This window comes from Trachypithecus francoisi, unplaced genomic scaffold, assembly GCF_009764315.1.
Source record: "Trachypithecus francoisi isolate TF-2019V2 unplaced genomic scaffold, Tfra_2.0 Lachesis_group20, whole genome shotgun sequence".
NCBI lineage: Eukaryota > Metazoa > Chordata > Mammalia > Primates > Cercopithecidae > Trachypithecus > Trachypithecus francoisi.
Window position 1 is genome coordinate 46,397,492 of NW_022681466.1, and position 22,462 is coordinate 46,419,953.

General features: G+C 43.5%; 1 protein-coding gene and 1 pseudogene across 2 annotated transcripts in view; both read right to left on the reverse strand.

The window, feature by feature from the left end:
* Positions 1 to 4,058: 4,058 nt before the first annotated feature.
* LOC117066550 lies at positions 4,059 to 4,820 on the reverse strand (annotated as a pseudogene).
* Positions 4,821 to 8,472: 3,652 nt separating this feature from the next.
* UNC45B (unc-45 myosin chaperone B) overlaps positions 8,473 to 22,462 on the reverse strand; it is a 42,586-nt gene continuing 28,596 nt past the window's right edge. For both annotated transcript variants that reach the window (XM_033184171.1, XM_033184170.1), the window contains exons 15-20: positions 21,730 to 21,796; positions 20,623 to 20,736; positions 20,133 to 20,248; positions 16,913 to 17,030; positions 13,987 to 14,142; positions 8,473 to 10,449 (exon numbers count right to left, since the gene is read on the reverse strand). In XM_033184171.1, the coding sequence (XP_033040062.1) occupies positions 10,189 to 10,449; positions 13,987 to 14,142; positions 16,913 to 17,030; positions 20,133 to 20,248; positions 20,623 to 20,736; positions 21,730 to 21,796 (832 nt within the window). In that variant the 3' untranslated portion in view covers positions 8,473 to 10,188. The remainder of the gene's footprint in view (positions 10,450 to 13,986; positions 14,143 to 16,912; positions 17,031 to 20,132; positions 20,249 to 20,622; positions 20,737 to 21,729; positions 21,797 to 22,462) is intronic.

A 22,462-nucleotide genomic window follows, 5' to 3' on the forward strand; every position in this document is an offset into this window, starting at 1 on the left:
GCTTCCACACATGGTGGAAGGTGAAGGGGAGCCAGAATGTGCAGATTACACAATGAGAGAGTGGAAGCAAGAGACAGGGGCAGGAGGTGCCAGGATCTTTTCAACAATCAGCTCTTGGATGAGCACAGTGGCTCATGCCTGTAATCCCAGCACTTTGGGAGTACGAGATGGGAGGATCACTTGAACCAAAGAATTTAAGACCAACCAGCCTGGGTGATAAAGTGAGATTCCATCTCTACAAAAAAATTAAAAAATTAACCAGTCATGGTGTTGTGCGTCTGTGGTTCAAACTACATGGGAGACTGAGGTGGGAGGATCGCTTGAGCCCAGGAGGTCAAAGCTACAGTGAGTTATGATCGCACCACTGCACTCCAGCCTGGGCAACAGAATGTGACCCTGTCTCCAAAAAAAAAGAAAAGTGAATCTATAAACAAAATTTTAAAAAATCAGCTCTTGTGAAAATTAAGAGTGAGAACTGACTCATTATTGCAAAGATAACATTAACTTATTCATAAGGGATCTGTCCCATTATCCAAACACCTCCCACCAGGCCCCACCTTTAACATTGGGAATCAAATTCTAAAATGAGATTTGGTAGTCAAACAAATCATATCAAACGATAGCACCTACTCTCCCTTCTGTTCAACATAGGATTGAAGTCCTTTCTAGAGCAATTAGGCAAGAAAAGAAATAAAAGGCATCCAACTAGGAAAAGAAATGAAATTGTCAATGTTTGTTGATGGCATGATCTTATATATCTTATATATGGAAAACCCTATAGACTTCCGCAAAACAACTGTTGGAACTAATATGTGAATACAGTTGCAGGATACAAAATCAACGCACACAAAAAATCAACAGCTTGCTTTTGATTACTGTCAATATGTTAAAAATTCACAAGAAAAAAAGAAATAATCAGTAGCATTTCTATACACTAACAACAAACTTTCTTGAACCTAGGCTTGTGAAAGAAAAAAGAAGAAATAACAACAAACTATCCAAAAAAAGAAATAACGGGAACAATCACATTCATGATACCTACAAAAAAATTTTTTTAAATTAGGAATAACTTGGCCAGGTAGGTGTTAAAATCCATACTACCCACCATGACCTGTAGATTCAATATAATCCCTATGAAAATCCCAACATCATTTTTTATAGAAATAGAAAAAAATTCTAGCCTGTACTCCCAGCACTTTGGGAGGCCAAGGTAGGAGAACTACTTGAGCCGAGGAGTTCACCTCTACCAAAAAAAAAAAAAAAAAAAAATTAGCCTGGTTTGGCAATGTATACCTGTGGTATCAGCTACTCCAGGGGCTGAGGTAGGAGGATTGTTTGTTTGAGCCCAGGAGTTTGAGGCTGCAGTGAGCCATGATTGTGACACTCACTCCAGCCTGGGAAAAAGAATGACACTCTGTCAAAAAAAAAAAAAAAAAAAAAGCCAAGGCAATCACAAGCAAAAAGAAAAAAAGCTGGAAGTATTTGCTTCAGAGCTCTCTGAAGTTGAAAAAGCTGGAGGTATCACACTGTCTGATTTTAAACTATACTACAAAACTATACTAATTAAAATAGTATGAAATAATCACTTCTCCGTCTTTTGGCTAAGATCAAGTAAGTGTAAAACAGCATGGAATTGGCAAAAAAGAAAAAGACACATCAACCAATGGAACAGAACAGAGAGCCCAGAGATTAATCTAACTGGTTTTCAACAAATATGCCAAGAAGAAAAAGACCACTTTTTAAAATAAATGGTGTAGAGAAAACTGAATTTCCACATGCAGAAAAAGAAAATTGGACCCTTATTTCAACACCATATACAAAAGTTAGTTCAACATGGATTACATACTTAAACATTTCTCTATTAGTTTGCTCAGGAAAATTGCCAACAACAACAAAAAAAGGCAAGAAAGAAAAAAAGAAAAGACATGTTTAAGACCAAGAACCCTAAAACTACTAGAAGAAAACATAGGGGATCAGATGGCAGCCTGAAAGAAAGAAAGAAAGAAAGAAAGATAGAAAGAAAGAAAGAAAGACAGACAGACAGAAAGACAGAAAGAAAGAAAGAGAGAGAGAGAAAGAAAGAAAGAAAGAAAGAAAGAAAGAAAGAAAGAAAGAAAGAAAGAAAGAAAGAAAGAAAGAAAGAAAGAGAAAGAAAGGGAAGGAAGGAAGGAGGAAAGAAAGAAAGAAAGAAAGAAAGAAAGAGAGAGCGAGAGAAAGAAAGAAAGAAAGAAAGAAAACATAGGAGAAATATGCAAAACATTGGTCTGGGTAATGATTTTTTGGATTTGTTCCCAAAAGCACAGAAAACAAAATTAAATATAGACAAATGGTATTAATCAAACTAAAAAGCTTCTTAGTTCATGATGTGTAGCTAAAACAAACAAACTAAAAACCTTCTGCACAGCAAAAGGAAACAATCAACAGAGTAAAGTGATAACCTATGAAATATGAGAAAATATTTGCAAGCCAGACATCTGATGAGGGGTTAATATCCAATAGAAGTAAAGAGCTCAAACAACTCAATAGTAACAAAACAAAACAAAAAAGCAATTAAGACCTGCTTTCTGCTGACCAAGTCTTCTTCCTTACCCCTCCCTAATAAGAAGAAAAAAAGGCAATTAAAAAATGGGTAACCCCTCCTTAATACAGTGGTAAAATTTAAACATTAAAAAAGTTTTGGGACCAGCTTGGTTGCTCACACCTGTAATCCGAGCACTTTCGAAGGCCAAGGTGGGCAGATTGCCTGAGCTCAGGAGTTCAAAACTAGCCTGGGCAACATGATAAAACACTGTCTCTACAAAATAAATAAATGAATTAGCTGGGGTTGAGCCATGTTTGTGCCAACGCACTTGAGCCTGGGAGACAGAGCAAGATCCTGTCTCAAAAAAAAAAAAAAGCTTTAAGTTGTAAAAATGGGTAAGATCAAAAGAGAAGGAAAGAGAAAAGCTTATAAGGAACCTGAATAGACATGTCTATGATGTTTTTAAAGCCATGAACCTTTTTTGGCACAAAGACTTTATCATATGCAGTCACTTCTTTGTAAATGATTTTTTGTAAAGTCATCGGATAAAAAAGAGTGATTTTCCTCACCTGAGTAGATGACAAGAAAATGCTGAAATCAATATATACAATATATAAATCAAATCATCTGTTCTGGCACTGTTAATCTACAAGAAAGTGATTGCACAAAGAACAGTAAGAACATAGACTAGCTTATTGAAGTAGGAAAAGAGAAAAAAAAAGAGCTTCAGAAGTAGGCTTTGCCTCTTGAAAAAATTAAAAATATAAGTCACTGTCTGTGTTGTGCTTGGGAGTTAGCAGCAAAAAAAAAAAAAAAAAAAATTGAAGTCACTGTCTGTGAAAGGAAAAGAAAAAAATGATAAGAGTTTGCATCCATTGAAGCATGTAGAAAAAGAAAACAATTTTTAAAATAAAATAAAATGAGTATAGTTGGGAGCTTAGCAATGGACATACAGAGTGGAGTAATAGACACTGGAGGCTCCAAAAGGTGGGAGATGGGTGAGGAATGAGGGATGAAATCCTACTACTGGGTACGATGTTCACTATTCTGGTGATGAGGATGCTATGCGATATGTTTTACCACTACGCAATATATCCATGCAACAAAACTGCACTTGTACTCCTAAATCCATAAAAACAGAAAATTATCTTGGCTCACACCTCTTTCAAAAAAATAATAAAATAAAAAAATAAACATTTTAAAAAGAGAGAGATAGTAAGAGCAAGCAAGGACATTTAGTCTATACTTTCAAATGGGCTTAATCATTTGAAACAATAAAGTTGTTCATTGAATCTTCATAGAGTATTAAAAAGAAAGCTGCTCTTTGGCAGAATTTCCCACTGAGTTAGTATAGATTACATATGCTCTTGATAAAAGCCACAAATAAAGTTAATTGTTTTTTTTTTTTTCTCTTTAGTATTTGCTTTAAGAGAAAAATCCTAAACTCCTTCAGAGGAAGGAAAAAAGAGATGGTGAGAAATCCTTAAAACTTGTAGGGATTTCCGATGCCAGGAAACCATGAAATACGAGAGTATATTTAGCAATCATGGTGATTTAGCTCATGGTAACTGGCATATGTATCATTATAATTTGCATTGCAGTTATTTAAACTGAGATATTCTTGATCAGGTTGAACACATTGCGAGTAGAAGATCTCTTTTTCCAAGAAATAAGATGGAGAGAGTCTTTGGAGAACGGCCTCACTGAACCGGTAAGTCAGCTTCCTCTGGATTTTGGTAATTTCCTCACTTCTTCCATAATTTCTCAGTGCCCTGGCCATTTTCTGATAAGTCGTGGTCTCCCGATTGTCTTTCCCCCCCGCCCCCCAAAGCTCGGCAAGTTTTCCTTTGTTTTTTTGATACAAACGGAAAGATGCCTTTGGTTTTATCTACCCACTGAATACAAGGTGCCATCTCCGGATTACACAGGGATTCGTGAAGGTATTCAAACAGTCAGAGCTTCTTCTTGCCTTTTCCCCACTTTTGCTGGAGAATAGTGGGTTGTACCAGCTGGTTTTCAGTTACGTTCTGCAGAGATTGATGAATATGATGAATATTTCCTTCAAAATAGAAGACCGCAGCACTATTGATTACCATTCTCCAATTATAGACAGGTTCCTCTGTAGGCAACTCTCCATAGCAGCAGGAATTTCCTTTGACATGAGGACAATGATTGATTAAAGCCAGGTAGTTTTTGTAATCTGGTGAGTACTGAAGATCTCCAGTTGAATGTTGCCTCAGTACCTCAAAAGCATCCTCAAATGCTTGACCCAGCTTGTCTTGTTCAACACACATCATGTTTCATTAATAAATTGACTATTTTGTTCCTTGGCAATTGTGGGAAAACACTTCAACCTTTTATAGACATATTTCATTAATATCAGAATTGTAAATTCAATGGTAGGCTGTCATGAAAATAAAAAATTATTTTCCAGCCTGATGGTTCTTTCCATCAGTGTCCAATGCAGCACCCACTTGCAAACGGTGGAAATAGCCTTCCCCTCCCCTGAAACACAGTCTGCCTCCCACTTGCCTAACCTGTAACCTGCCATTTTAATAACAGTCATGTTTGGCCAATTTTATGATTTTCATTTCCTTTTCTTGCCTTATTGTATTAGCTACGCTCTTCAGTACAAAGTTGAATACAATTGGTAATAGCAAGTATTGTTATCTCATTCTTAATCTCAGGGAATAATTAAATATCACAGTGGCTGTAGATTTTATACCGATAAACTTTATCACATTAAGGAAGTTTCCTTCTATTTTTAGTGTACTGAAGAGTTTTATCATGAATTTTTTTTTTTTTTTTTTTTTTTTTTTTGAGACGGAGTCTGGCTCTGTCGCCCAGGCTGGAGTGCGGTGGCCGGATCTCAGCTCGCTGCAAGCTCCTCTTCCCGGGTTTACACCATTCTCCTGCCTCAGCCTCCGGAGTAGCTGGGACTACAGGCGCCCGCCACCTCGCCCGGCTAGTTTTTTGTATTTTTTAGTAGAGATGGGGTTTCACCGTGTTAGTCAGGATGGTCTCGATCTCCTGACCTCGTGATCCGCCCGTCTTGGCCTCCCAAAGTGCTGGGATTACAGGATTGAGCCACCGCGCCCGGCCTCATGAATTGTTACTGAATTTTGTCAAAAGCTTTTCCTACCTCTATTGAGATAATCATATTATTTTATTCTTTATTCTGTTGATGTAGTATATTAGTTGATAGTCTCGTGTTAACCAATTTATTATTCCTAGAATAAACCTAACTTGATTAATGTGTTGTCTTTTTATATATTGGTGGATTTAGTGTGCTAGTATTTAGTAAAGGATTTTGTACCTATAGTCATAAAAGATATTGGTCTACAATTTTCCTATAGTGTAATGTTTTTGTTAAGTTTTGCTATCAAGCTGTCCTCATAAAAAGAGCTGAAAGTGTCCTTTCTTTTATCTTCTCTGGAAGGGTTTGCCTAAGACTGGTACTGTTTCGGCCAGATGCAGTGGCACACACCTGTAACCCCAATGCTTTGTGAGGCTGAGGTGGGAGGATTGTTTGAGCCCAGGAGTTCAAGACCCACCTGGTCTTTACAAAAAATAAAAAATAAAAATACTTAATGCATCTATAATATCATAGTGAATCTCCATTTCTACAAAAAAAGAAAAAGCTTTTTTAAAAAGGAAAAGAAAAAAGAGCATTAAGTTGGAAGACTAACAGTGAATATCAGTTACTCAGGAGACTGAGTGGGAGGATCACTTGAGCCCAGGAGGTTGAGGCTACAGTGAGCCATGATCAAGCCACTGCACTCCAGCCTGGGTGACAGAATGAGACCTTGTCTCAAAAAACAAAAGAAAACAAAAGAGTGGCATTGTTTCTTTCTTAAATGCCTGTAGAACTCACCAGTGAAACTAAATGGGCCTGAGTTTTCTTTGTGGGAAGGCTTTCATGACCATCGTTTTTGTTATTACAAACACAATTTATTCAGTAGGTATAACACTATTCAAATTTTCTATTTCTTCTTTTAGCAGTTTAATAAATGGTCTCTCAGACACTTAAACCTCTGTGACTCCCAACCTCTGCTAACAAATTGGCAAACATCCCAAGTGGAATCGACTTTACTATAAAGTTAAGCTCCCTCCTTGGTGCTTCCCTTTTTGCTGGTCTCACTGCCTTAATGGCTCTCGGTGCCTTAAACAGATTACATTTTGCCCAGTTTTTCCATGTTTGTATGTCAGGGTATTGTTTTGCCACAAGTTACTATTACTAGGAACAAATTCTTTATTATTCTTTATTATTCTCAATAATTACTCTACCTTTCACAAATGAGAAGACTAAGAGTCAAAGGGGTTAAATTTTTATAAAGTGTCATTTTGGAGATATAAACTTTAAAATTGTATGCTTCTCGGCCGGGCGCGGTGGCTCAAGCCTGTAATCCCAGCACTTTGGGAGGCCGAGACGGGCGGATCACGAGGTCAGGAGATCGAGACCATCCTGGCTAACACGGTGAAACCCCGTCTCTACTAAAACATACAAAAAAAAAAAAAAAAAAAAAAACTAGCCGGGCGAGGTGGCGGGCACCTGTAGTCCCAGCTGCTCAGGAGGCTGAGGCAGGAGAATGGCGTAAACCTGGGAGGCGGAGCTTGCAGTGAGCTGAGATCCGGCCACTGCACTCCAGTCCGGGAGACAGAGCGAGACTCCACCTCAAAAAAAAAAAAAAAAAAAGTATGCTTCTCAAATTGCAAAGGATTAATATGATACAGACCAAGTTATCTGATAGCAACATACTTCAGTTAAAAGTAATGATAAAAATGATGAATTTTTCCATTATATGTTGGGAAACTAAGAAACATACCTCTAAGGTATTCATAGGTTTTCTGTAAGAGAATTGGTTGGAAAAACCTGGAAAGTTGGCAGGTATTGGCTGTTCCTTGATGGTTTTGAGCAAGCTACCTCAATAAAGAGATGATCTCAGGTTAGCATCGGTCTATTTGAAAGCATAGATGAAAATAAATAGGAATCTGCAAAGAAGGGTCCTCTTATAAGCAATGGTGACTAAGAGTCTAGGATGGAAAAGCCAACCAGTTATGTAATCTAGGCAGTGGGAAACAAAGGTATTTTTCACAGCTTTTCTTAAAGGCCTCCCAAGGAGACTTAGCCAGATAGTAGACCAGTGGCAAAAATCAGATGAAGGAATTCAGCTTTCCTCTGGATCTTCTTGGATTGTTTATAAAATATTCATGTTAAAGAACGTGGTCGCCCAGACTGGGCAACATAGTGAGACTCCATCTCTAAAAAAAAAAAAATGTTTTTAATTAGCTGGGGGTGGTGGTGTGTGCCTGTAGTCCCAGTTATTCAGAAGACTGAGGTAGAAAGATCACTTGAGCCGTGGAGACCAAGGTTGCAGTGAGCCATGACTGCACCACTGCCCTTGAGCCTAGGTTACAGAGCAAGACCCTGTCAAAAAAAAAAAAAAAAATTCCCTGCAATCCAAACAAGATGAGCTTTATCTAACTGGCCCTGAATGCCACTGGCAGATGTAATCTCATGAGAGTCAAAATGAGTAAGAGTGTGGCCCTACCTCTGAAAGAGTTTTGTTTTGTTTTTTTTTTTTGTTTTTTTTTTTTTTGAGGTGGAGTCTTGCTCTGTCACCTAGGCTGGAGTGCAGTGGCCGGATCTCAGCTCACTGCAAGCTCCGCCTCCCGGGTTGCCATTCTCCTGCCTCAGCCTCCCGAGTAGCTGGGACTACAGGCGCCCACCACCTCGCCCGGCTATTTTTTTTTTTTGTATTTTTTTAGTAGAGACGGGGTTTCACCATGTTAGCCAGGATGGTCTCGATCTCCTGACCTCGTGATCCGCCCGTCTCGGCCTCCCAAAGTGCTGAGATTACAGGCTTGAGCCACCGCGCCCGGCCAAGAGTTTTGTTTAAAGGAGCTAAATACACCCACTCAAGCCCACATATGAGAAAAGAAGGAAAGAATTTGACAGGGGTCAAATCATGCTGTTTATTGATGATGAATGTTGTATATATTTTCAGAAGGGCCACACCTTTTTGAATGTTGTCATTCTCTATCATAATAAGGATATGATGAGTATAGTTTCCTGCTGTGAAACAAGCCCATGTAAGAGTTAGTAAAATGTAGGCTGTATGTAAAGATCATTAGTGCAGAAAAGATCTGAGAAACTAAAGTTTTAGTTCTCTAGAGGTACAGCAGGTATTATGTTGGATTTGGCCCATACCGCAATAGTGCAACTTTCTGATAGTCTGTCTCTTTTCCAGGCATATGTACACTTACACTTACTACACAACAGAACGTTGTAAATTGTTTTCGTCAAGGACCATAAATCTAAATGTCCCACCCTTTACCCAATGCTGAGATCAGAACTGTTGACCCTTCAATAAATGTAGGTAGAATTGGGACATACCTGAGTGACAGTACTAGATCTTAGCTATCTCAACCATGCTAAAAAGGCAGTATTAACAGAGAGGTTCTGATCTACGGCACATTACTTGTGTCATTCTTTTGTGGCCAAGCCTGACATAAAGAACATGTTCTTTGATCTGCCCAGGGTACATTCTTTTGTGGTGGCACACCTCTTCCATTAATACCCCTAATCAGTTCATGTCAATTGAACAGGGATAAAGCTCCTTCTTAACCTAGACTTGTATATATGACCCAGGCCTGGCCAATTAGCATTCCACCTCTGAATATGATTGGTTCATAGATGGAAATGTGACCTGAGACATAGACATATCAGAGTCATTCCTGGGAACTTTGCTGAGTTATTGAGAATGCTCTTCTCTCTTCTCTTCCATAATGAACTATAACAGCTATGTAAGCCTGGGGCTGCTGGGGACTGCCTTTCCTATCACAGGGAGAGAGCCCACTAGGGAATGAGATCAACCTATAATAAATAAAAGACAAGACATGGGGAGGGAAAATGAGAGAGAGAAAGAGACACATCCATGGTGATGGCATTTGAAACTCTGAATCTAACAATGTCAGACCTTCCCTGGATGGCCAAGATATATGAGCCAATGAATTATTTATTTTTTGTTTGAAGATGATCTTATTTGTATTCGTCATGTCCATCTTGCTTGGAAGACTTTCCCAAGCAAATTGCAGAGGTCATGTCTCACTGTTGAACATAAAGTCTATTTCCATCACAGTGAAGTGATGGGAATGGGCACAGGGCTGGGACAGAGCACCGAAGGTGAAACACACCGTTCTGAACAGACTGATTCAAATAGTGTGGGAGAGAGGTCATGAAAACAGCACAGATCAGCATCCAAATACAACAGCATTAACCTTTATATGCACACACCCGTGAGTTCCTACCTTACCACAAAATCCATTTTCCAAAATATAAATAACTTCAACCTATTATCCTGGCCTTCAAAATGGGTACAGAAAGAATGATCCAACCTATGTTCTAATCATGGGTGAAAATTATTCTTGGAATTTCTGAAACTTGACAGATGTAAGGAGATAGGAAGCAAGAGAGAGAATGAAACATCCAAACTCTGTCAGGACAAAGGAGAAGATTCACAACTCAGGGAACAGTCAAGTCTTCCATTTATATTGAGACTTCATTGTCACTGCTATGATCCCTAGATGACCCGACACTCCAGGAGAACTCAACCCAGGACTCTGCACAGTACAGGACCACTCCCAGCATCCCTGAGGGTCCCTGTCTAAGACACTGGTTTAATGAAGCCATAATCCATGCACTTGATGAGACATTCTCGGGCTGTCTGAACCACTTCTGCCTTCTTCTCATCTGGCTCCTGTTTGCCCACCACAGTCAGGATCTCCAGCAGCTCACTCTCCACCAGCTTTTTGGCCAGCTCAGCATCGGCTGCCAGTAGGTTGTAGGCGATGACGAGGCCCCGGTGTTGGACAGACAGCTGGTCGTGCAGGCAAAGCCGCTGGAGGATCTCCAACCACTGGGTTGTCTGGAGGCAGGAAAAAAGGTAAGGAGGGTGCTAGGTTTGAGTGTGTCCCCAGAGTTCATGTGTTGGAAATGTGGGTCCCCGGTGTGGCAATGTTGGGAGGTGGGGCCTTTAAGAGGTGATTAGGTCATTAAGAGGAATTAATGCTGCTGTCACAGGAATGTGTCAATTCTTGCAGCAGTGAGTTCTCGCTCTCAAGGGACTAGATTAGAAACCATGACAGCCAGTCATGGCCCCAGTTGCCACCTCTTGTGTTTTATCCTTTTCACACATACACATTTCCCCTTCTGCTTCTAAATCATGCTATGACACAGCATAAGACCTTCACCAAAAGCAAATCAGATGATGCTGTCTGATCTTGGACTTCCCAGCCTTCTGAGCTGTGAACCAAAATAAACCTCTTTTCTTTTACCTAGTCTCAGGTATTCTATTATAGCAACAGAAAATGAACTAAAACAAAATAATTAAAGAAATCAGCATAACTTAGCTATGGTCACACATCTGGAAATAGTAGAGGATTCATATTCCACATCCATTTATTTCTTAAGCAGCTTAAGAAGCAAAGGGCCATGGCCGGGCACGGTGGCTCAAGCCTGTAATCCCAGCACTTTGGGAGGCCGAGACGGGTGGATCACGAGGTCAGGAGATTGAGACCATCCTGGTCTACACGGTGAAACCCCGTCTGTACTAAAAAATACAAAAAACTAGCCGGGCGAGATGGCGGGCCCCTGTAGTCCCAGCTACTCGGGAGGCTGAGGCAGGAGAATGGCATAAACCCGGGAGGCAGAGCTTGCAGTGAGCCGAGATCGCGCCACTGCACTCCAGCCTGGGCGACAGAGCGAGACTCCGTCTCAAAAAAAAAAAAAAAAAAGAAGCAAAGGGCCAGACCCACTGCAAACCTGAGAAGAACAGGTATGCAGAGTGTTCAAAAGGAGGATTCTCACCCTGGGCACATGGGCAATGCCTGCTTCTGCCAAACCAGGTGCCCTTTGAGACATCAGCTCCAGACATGCAGACATGCTCTCCCCCAGCCCTGTCTTTAACTGGAATCAACACAAGAGTCTTAAATGTATCCTCACTTCCATTCTTCCTCCATTCCCAGCTATGAAGCAACCCAACTACTATTCTTGGGAAGGTAGGACTCTAGACCCCTCTGATCATCCCAGGAGGCAGAGATAATGCTGAGAATAGAACCAGGAGGCTTTACTCCTGTATCATTCAACAGATATACTTGGGGCAGCAGAGTAGAATGGTCATCAGCATGGGGGTTTGGAGTCAGAGAGGCCAGTGTTCAGGTCCCAGCTCAGCCACTTACCAACTACATGGCCTCAGCTAAGTTATTTAACCTCTATAAGCCTCAGGGTCATCTTCTACACCTATCTCTAACATTGTGGTGATTTAATGAGAAAATACATGGAAAGAGCTTAGCATGGGGGCTGCAGCACAGTAAGTGCTCAACAAGTAGAAGTGGATGCAGGGCAAGTAGGTGATGATTTAAGACACCAACCCAGGCCGGGTGCGGTGGCTCATGCCTGTAATCCCAGCACTTTGGGAGGCTAAGGCAGGTGGAGCATGAGGTCAGGAGTTCAAGACCAGCCTGGCCAACATGGAGAAACCCCCTCTCTACTAAAAACACAAAAATTTGCCAGGCGTGGTGGCACGTGCCTGTAATCCCAGCTACTAGGAAGGCTGAGGCAGAAGAATTGCTTGAACTCAGGAGGTGAAAGTTGCAGTGAGCCAAGATTGTACCACTGCACTCCAACCTAGGCAAAAGAGCAAGACTCTGTCTCAAACAATAAATAAACAAAAATAAAAAAAAATAAAAAAAAAAAACACCAATGCAAAGGTTTTCCCTTGGGCTTCTTTGTACCTGTTACCCTCACCTGGCATTTGTCAGCAGGGCTCGCTTTCCACAAGCACATGGGAAGACAGATGCAGGGGGAAGAAAAGGCAAATTCTTGGCTTTTGAGCATCTAACCCAACTTTTGTAAACTCTGCACTGAATGTCCTATCCCAAGGAAAGAACATGAAAACTTAGCTAGCTGTGGCACGGTTCTAGGCTGGAAAGTTTATATGCTGAAGTATAACTGATAATGGGTCCTGGGCCCATCAGTCCCTGGGATGAGTCACTGAGGGTCAAAGGAAGCAGTGATAGAAACTCAATAAGGATGGGATTCCAGGGCAGGAAGCATAGCCCAGGGCATAGCCCAGATGACATGAGACTGTAGAGATGTCCAGCATCCAACATGGCCATGGGGTGGCACAAAAGATGAGTCTGAGCAGCTTCACAGAGTCCCCAGGAAGCCCCGTGTCGGAACAAAAATGCAGCCAAGATTTCTGAGCCCCACAAGGAAGAACGAAGAAGTGGACAGGAGTGGGTTGGCAATCCTGAAGCGTTCCAATCCCTTCCCAACTAACAGGCTGTGTGGCCTTGGTCTAGTTGCTTTTCTGCACCTCAGTTTCCTCATTTGTTAAATAGGGATGATGATAATAATAATACCCACCTCACAGGGTGGCTTGGATGATTAAATGACTTAATAAATGTAAACACTTAGGGCAACACCTGGCACTCAGTAAGTGCAAGGAGTCACAGAGGGTCCTGTGAGGACCTGCAACAAGAGTTATGTGCCCAGTAACACCAGAAGAGGCTGCTCTAGGGCAGTGGTTTCAAAGTGTGGTCCCCAAGCTGCTAGCATCCCACCCCCAATCTACTAAATCAGAACATGTGGGGAAACTGTTTTAACAAGTTGCCTAGGTGATTCTTAAACACATTACAGTTTTGAGAACCTTGCCTTAGGGAAAGAGGTTGAAGTCCAAAGACCATGCAGGATGAACTACATTCAACAGATACACCCTTGCCAGATGCCAGGACAGCATAACCCCCCTTGGAACTTAGAGAACACACCCGCTGATACATACACACCTTACACTGACTATCTAAAAGAGCCTGCCTTTAAACCAGACATGAACACCTTTGAATTGAGATGTCCACATTTTTCACCACGGGGAGAGATGAGTGCCCACAAACTCTTCAGTTTGGTGAAATAAGGAAAGTTTCGCTGTGCACTCCCACGTTTGTAACTATACAGATATTTCCATTACACTTGCTGCAATGGAAACAGTCTCATAGGAGCTGGTCATTGTGTCCACTTAAGAGAATCTGCAGCTTTTTTGCCAAACCGTAAGCTCCTTATGGCATCCCCACCACAACCATGCTTCTCTTGGGAAGCTCTGGAGCTCCACAGCAGTGATTAGCATTGCTGTTGTTCTTAAGCAATGAGGTATATGCACCTCTAAAGGCAATGGGTGAAACTCCAGTGGGAGGGGTTGAGCTAGCACACTTGGGAAGACCAAATAATGAATGTAAGGCACTGAAGGGAATAGACAGTCCTCTCCTTAGGCAGTAAGAACAGATGCCCAGCGGCTGTGAGAGGTTTCTTTAGGAGCTGGTCTCCCCAGAGGATCATCCAGTGTGGTCTGAGAGTGGGGAGATTCCCTGGAGCCCATCCAACCTTTCCTATCCCCAGGGCCAGATCTTACCACTTGAGTCATCTTGAAGCACAGTTTCTTGTGTGCTGCTGTCAGCATGGCCAGAGCCCCTGCAGCCGCATTCTGCACCTTATCATCATCCTCCCCGCAGAGCAGCACCACCAGCTTCAGCCGGTCGTTCCCATCAGCCAAGAACCTTTCCTGTACCTGTGGGAGGCAGGAACATGGCTCAGAGAAAACTGTCCCCAATCTGCCCAGCCTGAAGAGGGTAAGATGCACCTGAAGTTCTCCAACCCAAGATCCCTCAGTGTTTCCCTCTGAGCCCCTCACTCATGCTACCTCCCCCAAGAAGCCTTCCCAGAGTGGTTGAATGAAGGGGCTACAAATTATTCCAAATAAAGAAAACAAAGAATTCCCCATCTAGTGTGCTTCACCACCTCTGTTCGCATTCAGCCTCCACACCAGGGGAAGGAGGCAGTCACAGATTCCTTCAGGGTAGATGATGCCTGAGGAACCGTATTTCCCATCGCTTTGGGGAAGCTTGGAAGGTTTCTCCCACAATGGATGGGCCTTCAGGGTCTTCCATAAAATGATTTTGCAGGGACTGGGGCAGAAGCAGGGAACAATTAGGTGGTTTGCTCAGTATTAGAAAGCTACAGTGCCGTCTCCACCAGGTGAGAGGTGAGGCTTCCCAAGGATCTGAAAACCAGGAGAAGAGCTTCCAGGGGACCAGTACCCTGACATGTCTCAAAGAGGTATTAACCCCTCACAGCATCTCATCCTCAACCCTCTGCACTACTGTAAAATCTAGGTGGTCAAGTCTCAGAGCATTCTACTGGGCCAGGTTTCTTAGAAGTGGAACTCCAAAAGGGGACCAAGATCACAGCTTCCCAGGTGTGACCCTCTGTCTTCATCTCCCTGAAACTGGAGGAGTGGTCATCGGAGGTGAGAGCATGGCAGAGGTCACCATATATCAGAGGGGTCAGCATGGCCCCTTCTCATGGAATACAGTTGCTTCTGGGAAGCAGCTGCCCTTACATGGACTACATTCCCCCATTTCTCACATCTCGATGTGGTGGTGGCCTAGTTCTCATAGATGAAACACGAGCAGAAGTGATGTGTGTCACTTTTAGGCACCTCTCCCTCTGTCTGTCTCCCCATTCACCATCAGAGTGGAATCCACTCCCAGTGTGGCAGAGGAGAAGGCAGTTCTTGATGATCAAAGGAGCCTGGATCCCTGAGTCAGCTTGAAAGTGAGCCACCCGGCTGGGCGCAGTGGCTCACGCCTGTAATCCCAGCACTTTGGGAGGCCAAGGCGGGCAGATCATGAGGTCAGGAGATCAAGACCATCCTGGCTATCATGGTGAAACCCTGTATCTACTAAAAGTACAAAAAATTATCCAGGGCTGGTGGCATGCACTGGAGTCCCAATTACTCGGGAGGCTGAGGCAGGACAATCGCTTGAACCCAGGAGGCGGAGGTTGCTGTAATTCGAGACCACACCACTACACTCCAGCCTGGGTGACAGAGCCAGACTCCATCTCAGAAAAAAAAAAGTGAGCCACCAAATCCAAACAAGACTTTGACATGGTGAGCAAGAAATGAACTTCTATCCTATTGGGACCACTGGACATTTTGACTTGAGTTGTTGTAGCAGTTGGTGCTCCCATAGGAAAGGTTGCCTCCCTCCTCCCATTACCTCCCTCAACCTCTCAGCCTCCCAATCCCATCTCCCTGGATACACTCTCTGTCTCCCCCATGGCTTCCAGGCCCGCAGCCCAGCCTTAGGCCAGCTCCCTGGTAGACCCTGGTAGCTTCATTTCCCCTGACTTTAATGTTTTTTGTTTTTTTTTTTTTTGTTTTTGAGATGAAGTCTTGCTTTTTCTCCCAGGCTGGAGTGCAGTGGCATGATCTCGGCTCACTGTAACCTCTGCCTCCCAAGTTCAAGCAATTCTCATGTCTCAGCCTCCGGAGTAGCTGGGACTACAAGCACCCACCACCATGCCTGGCTAATGTTTGTACTTTTAGTAAAGACAGGGTTTCACCATATTGGCCAGGCTGGTCTCAAATTCCCGACTTCAAGTGACCCACCGACCTCGGCCTCCCAAAGTGTTGGGATTGCAGGCATGAGCCACTGCACCCGGCCTTTAACAGGCTTTAATGGGTTAGGTTTTCCCCCTAAAACTGTGAGAAGATCTAAGGTTCAGGCATTGAGGGTAAGCAGACTGGGTCTCTCACTAGTCCCTATATGGGGGCCCAGGAGGGCCATTCAGCTTGGCCCTCATGTTAATGAAGGGCCTCAAATTTAGACCCTGCTGTTATATCCGATGAGATTATACCTACAGGCACAGCAGTACTCTGACAGGATGGAAGAAGAAGACATTCACCAGATAGGTATCATTTGTCCCATGACTGGACCATGAGGCCTACAGCATGTTCTGAATTCATTTTATTTTTATAAACGTATAATTATTATGTGATGAGTACAGTTATATTGCATTGCAATTTCTATGGGAACAGTGGTAGTTCATTAAATGCTGACATTTAAGACATCCTGAAATGGTTGATAACTGTATTTGGCATTTCTTCTTTTTTTTATATATGTGGAGTTTCAATAAATGCAAGCAGTCTAGCCTTCCTTGACCTCTGAGAGGCCCTGGTCTCATATCCTGCTTTGTTTTAAGTTTATTTAGGCCTAAGTAACTTAGGGAAATGGTGTCTTCCACCTCATCTAGCCCAGGGTTTGGATTCAAAGCCCTGGCTTTGTATTTTTTCCTTTATGCATATCTGTCTCTCAGGGCCCCGACAGGGAGGGGGACTGTAATCTAGGAAAGATTTAGGGATTCCTGGATTTTCTGCCCAAAATGCTACCTTAATGCCATCATAACAGCCCCCGATCTCACCCCAGGGTCTAACGCTGGCCTGTCTCTCCATGCCTTGATCATGCCCAGGTCTCCGTCCTGAGCCCGTGCCTCACCTCCTTGTGGAGCACCATGTTGCACATGCACTCGGTGGCCGCCTGCCGCAGCTGATCATGATTCTCAAACATGTAGTTCTCGATGTCCGGCAAGGCCCTCTCCTTAAAGATCTTCTGCCTAGGGTAGGAGGGTGGAGGAAGACAGACCCTTGAGTCTTCTGCAGTGACCATGGGGGTTTTCTGGCCATCTAGGGACCATTCTTCCATTCTGGTGCTACCCTTCCCACATCCTCAGCCAGCATGGTTTATGTGGCATCAAACAGCCCCCAGCTCTAGGAGGGGCACCATGGGCCTAAACTAAATGATATAGCATGGCATCCTGGCCACAGCAGTGGGTTCTGGATGTCACCCAAGTGGAAAGCCTCTGTATTATTGCAGTAAAGAAATTCTCTCTCTCTCTCTCTCTCTCTCTCTCTCTCTCTCTCTCTCTCTCTCATCCTGGATGTAGATCCAAGAAGATGTAAAGGCCAGAGCTGCCCTCACAACTATGAGAGAGCAGAAAAGCCCATTGAGAGTTAAAACAATACAGAAAGGAGAGAAGAGACAGAGAGAACAGGAACCTAAGACAGCTTTGTAAGCCCTGCATCAAGCCACACCTGAATCTTGCTACCCCAGACTTCTTATCTACATGAGCCAATAAATTTCCTTTATGCTTAGGCCTATTATAGTTGAGTTTTCTGCTACTGGCAACCAAAAGAATCCCAACCCAGTACATGCTGACATACTCCTGCTTCCACAGAGGAATATATTTTATCCTACTATCCACCTGGATATCTTTTTTTTTTTTTAATACTTTAAATTCTAGGGTACATGTGCACAACGTGTAGGTTTGTTACATAGGTATACATTTGTCATGTTGGTTTGCTGCACCCATCAACTCATCATTTACATTAGGGTATTTCTCCTAATGCTATCCCTCCCCCAGCTCCCCACCCCACAACAGGCCCCAGTGTGTGATGTTCCCTTCCCTGTGTCCATGTGTTCTCATTGTTCAACTCCCACCTATCAGTGAGAACATGCGGTGTTTGGTTTTCTGTCCTTATGATACTTTGCTCAGAAAGATGGTTTCCAGCTTCATCTATGTCCCTGCAAAGGACATGAACTCATCCTTTTTTATGGCTGCATAGTATTCCACAGTGTATATGTGCCACATTTTCTTAATCCAGTCTGTCATTGATGGACTTTTGGGTTGGTTCCAAGTCTTTGCTATTGTGAATGGTGCTGCAATAAACATATGTGTGCATGTGTCTTTTTTTTTTTTTTTTTTGAGATGGAGTCTTGCTCTGTTGCCCAGGCTAGAGTGCAGTGGTGCAATCTCAGTGCACTGCAAGCTCTGCCTCCTGGGTTCACCCCATTCTCCTGCCTCAGCCTCCCGAGTAGCTGGGACTACAGGTGCCCACCACCACGCCCGGCTGATTTTTTTGTATTTTTAGTAGAGACAGGGTTTCACCATGTTAGCCAGAGTGGTCTCGATCTCCTGACTTCGTGATCCACCTGCCTTGGCCTCCCAAAGTTCTGGGATTACAAGTGTGAGCCACCACTCCCAGCCATGCATGTGTCTTTATAGTAGCATGATTTATAATCCTTTGGGTATATACCCGGTAATGGGATTGCTGGGTCAAATGATTTGGATCCTTGAGAGCCAAATCATTAGTGAACTCCCATTCACAACTGCTACAAAGAGAATAAAATACCTAGGAATCCAACTTACAAGGGATGTGAAGGACCTCTTCAAGGAGAACTACAAACCACTGCTCAACAAAATAAAAGAGGACACAAACAAATGGAAGAACATTCCATGCTCATGGATAGGAAGAATCAATATCGTGAAAATGGCCATACTGCCCAAGATAATTTATAGACTCAGTGCCATCCCCAATTCTTCAGAGAATTGGAAAAAACTACTCTAAAGTTCATATGGAACCAAAAAAGAGCAGGCATAGCCAAGACAATCCTAAGCAAAAAGAAAAAAGCTGGAGACATCACTCTATCAGACTTCAAACTATACTACAAGTCTACAGTAACCAAAACAGCATGGTACTGGTACTGAAACAGGTACATAGACCAATGAAACAGAACAGAGGCCTCAGAAACAATACCATACATCTACAACCTTTGACAAACCTGACAAAAACAAGAAATGAGGAAAGGATTCCCTGTTTAATAAATAGTGCTGGCAAAACTGGCTAGCCATATGTAGAAAGCTGAAACTGGATCGCTTCCTTACACCTTATACAAAAATTAACTCAAAATGGATTAAAGACTTAAATGTAAGACCTAAAACCATAAAAACCCTAGAAGAAAACCTAGGTAATACCATTCAGGAAATAAGCATGGGCAAAGACTTCATGACTAAAACACCAAAAGCAATGGCAACAAAAGCCAAAATAGACAAATGGGATCTAATTAAACTAAAGAGCTTCTGCACAGCAAAAGAAACTATCATCAGAGTGAACAGGCATCCTACAGAATGGGAGAAAAATTTTGCAATCTACCCATCTGACAAAGGGCTAATATCCAGAATCTACAAAGAACTTAAACAAATTTACAAGATAAAAACAACCCCATCAAAAACTGGGCAAAGGATACGAACAGACACTTCTCAAAAGAAGATGTTTATGCAGCCAACAGACACATGAGAAAATGCTCATCATCACTGGTTATCAGAGAAATGCAAATCAAAACCACAATGAGATACCATCTCACGCCAGTTAGAATGGTGATCATCACTATTTTAGAAAGAAGTGCTGGCTGGGTGCAGTGGCTCACACCTGTAATCCCAGCACTTTGGAAGACCAAGGCCGGCAGATCACCTGAGGTCATGAGTTTGAGACCAGTTTGGCCAACATGGGGAAACCCTGTCTCTACTGAAAATACAAAAATTAGCTGGGTATGGTGGCACACTCCTGTAGTCCCAGCTACCCTAGAGGCTGAGGCAGGAAAATAGTTTGAGCCCTGGAGGTGGAGGGTGCAGTGAGCTGAGATGGCGCCACTGCACTCCAGCCTGGGCAACAGAGTGATACTCAGTCAAAAAAAAGCCTTATGGTATCTTTTGGCTTTGGTATATTCACTGTGTGGTTTACTAAGTGCTAACTCAAATCCCACACCTTGCCTTTGATGTTGTCTTCTGAAAAGAGCATTCTCAGCACATTATGTGAAATTTCAAAGAAACACTTTTTGAGCCACCTCTCTCCACCCCTGCCACGCTCACCACACTCACCGGAGTTTGTCACTCCGCCCAGACAGGTTGGTGAGGCCTAGGAGAGCCTCATAGTTCTGAAGCCCATCCCTCTGTGTGTCCAAGAGGCTTACAAGGGGCCGCACCACCTCATACACCTGTTGGGGAGGGGTCAAGGGTTTGGTCAGGTGAGGACTTTGTTCCCTGAGTGCCTTACATTTATAGGTGCCCAGCTGCAAAGTTTCCAAAACACTTTCTCATACATTGTCTGATTTAATCCTCACAATGATCCTGACAGGCAGGATTATTTTCTTTATAGACAGGATAACTGAATTTTGGAAAAGGCAATCCTGTTTGTCAGGGGTAGAACCAGGCCTGGAATCCAGGTGATCATTACTACTCCAATGCATCACCCTTCCTGTGACAGTACCATGCTCCTCTCCCAGGCTGGAGGTATAGTGACAAGGGGAAAGGCCTCTAGGAGCAGAGGAGACTCCTCCCATCGCCCTATCCCATCTACCCAAGCACCTACCCGCTCCCCGGGGAAAGCAATGTCCGGATTGGAGACAGCAGCGATCTTTGCTAGAGCGTGTGCTGCTTTCACCTTGCCCACATCTGTGCCCTCCAAAGCCAGGGGAATCAGGGCCTGCAAGAAAGGGCAAGGTCACTACTTAGTCACAGACATCCAGAGGCTTCCCTCCTATCCTCCTGCTCCAGGTGCTCTCTGTCTGTCCCGGTCCAGGAAGACTCTGCCATATAATGAGCCCTTGCACATCATGGAAAACAATTAAATCCTTAATCACATATTCACTCCCCTTGGTTCCCAGTGCACATCCAGGTCTTTGCCCAACTTCCTCCCACCCACCTAAATGTTCCTTCAGCTTTTGGAAAAATAAATAATTCAATCAACAAATTTTTTACTTTCTGCCCAAGCCAAACCCAATCTTTTTGTTTGTTTGTTTGTTTTGTTTTGTTTTTTTGAGACAGAGTTTCACTCTTGCTGCCCAGGCTGGACTGCAATGGCATGATATCGGCTTGTTGCAACCTCTGCCTCCTGGGTTCAAGCAAGTCTCCTGCCTCAGGTTCCTGAGTAGCTGAGATTACAGGCGCACGCTACCATGCCCAGCTAATTTTTGTATTTTTAATAGAGATGGAGTTTCAGCCAAACCCAATCTTAACATCAGACGTCTATTGAGCACCTACCATGAACCAATACTTTCTATATTTTCTCTAATTCTTGTGACAGTCTGCAAAGTGAAAGTGTGATTTTTTTCCCTATTTTACAGATGAAGAAGCTGTGGCTGGGAGATTAAGTATTTTGCCTGAGGTTATGCAGTCAAAAAGGGGCAGAGCAAGAACTCAACTATAAGTCTTCTACATCAAAGTCCAGGGTCTCTATCTTTGCACGGTGCTTCCTTCCAATAGCAAGGAGGATAGATGGGATTCCAAAGTACGTACCATCATAGCATAAAATCAAGCAGAAATTGGCTTGGGGCTATGAGCACAGACAGCACAGATAAGTGGTGGCCGTATTCCAGGAAGTTGAATTGGAGCAGAGGGTACATTATTCTTGGGCTAGGCAAAGAGCATGCACAAAGGCACCTTCTAGGATGGCAAGGACCATGTCCTGCCCAGTTACCTTGCCACCACCTTGAGCCACAATGGTGCCTCGGTCCTTTGGGTTGTCACACAGTGCCAGGAATACCCTGTGGGATCGAGAAGAAAGGAGAACATTTAATGCACCAGCACACCTTCCCAGGCAGCAGCAGCAGCAGCAGCAGCAGGCCAGCCAGTCGGAGCCAGTGAAATCCTGGGATGAAGAGGGAGACCATGGAAAGTGCCATTTGTGTGTCTGTGCCCCAGAATTAGCCACCTTGGGAAGATGACCCCATGGAAATAATTGTCTGGGAAGGAATGAAGGCCAAGTGAGGCTGCAAAGAGCGCCCTTGCTATCCCTATTTAGGGACACAACCACCCAGGAGAAACTTTTCAACATGGATGTGCCCCAGGGCCTCCATGATCTGGCTCTGGCCTCCTCTCTTGTCTCATCTAGCACCAGCCCCTCCTGTGCATTCCCTGCCCCAGACATATTGCAGGAGAACCCCAAATTCACTCATTCTCTCTCCATCCTTGGTGTCATTGCAGATGCTATTCTCTCTGCCTGGAACCTTCCCTCTCCTGTATTTAGGTGGCTCCTTTCCTTCCTTCAGAGCTTGATTGAGTTGTCACATCCCCCAGGAGGCCTTACCAGCTGCCCACCCACTTCCCCGCCAGTCTGGCTGGTTGGGGGACACTGCTTGTGCTCCAACCAGCCCTTTGTGCTTCCCACATCATGGCACCCATTGCATCGGACTGTAGCTGTGATCTTGCCT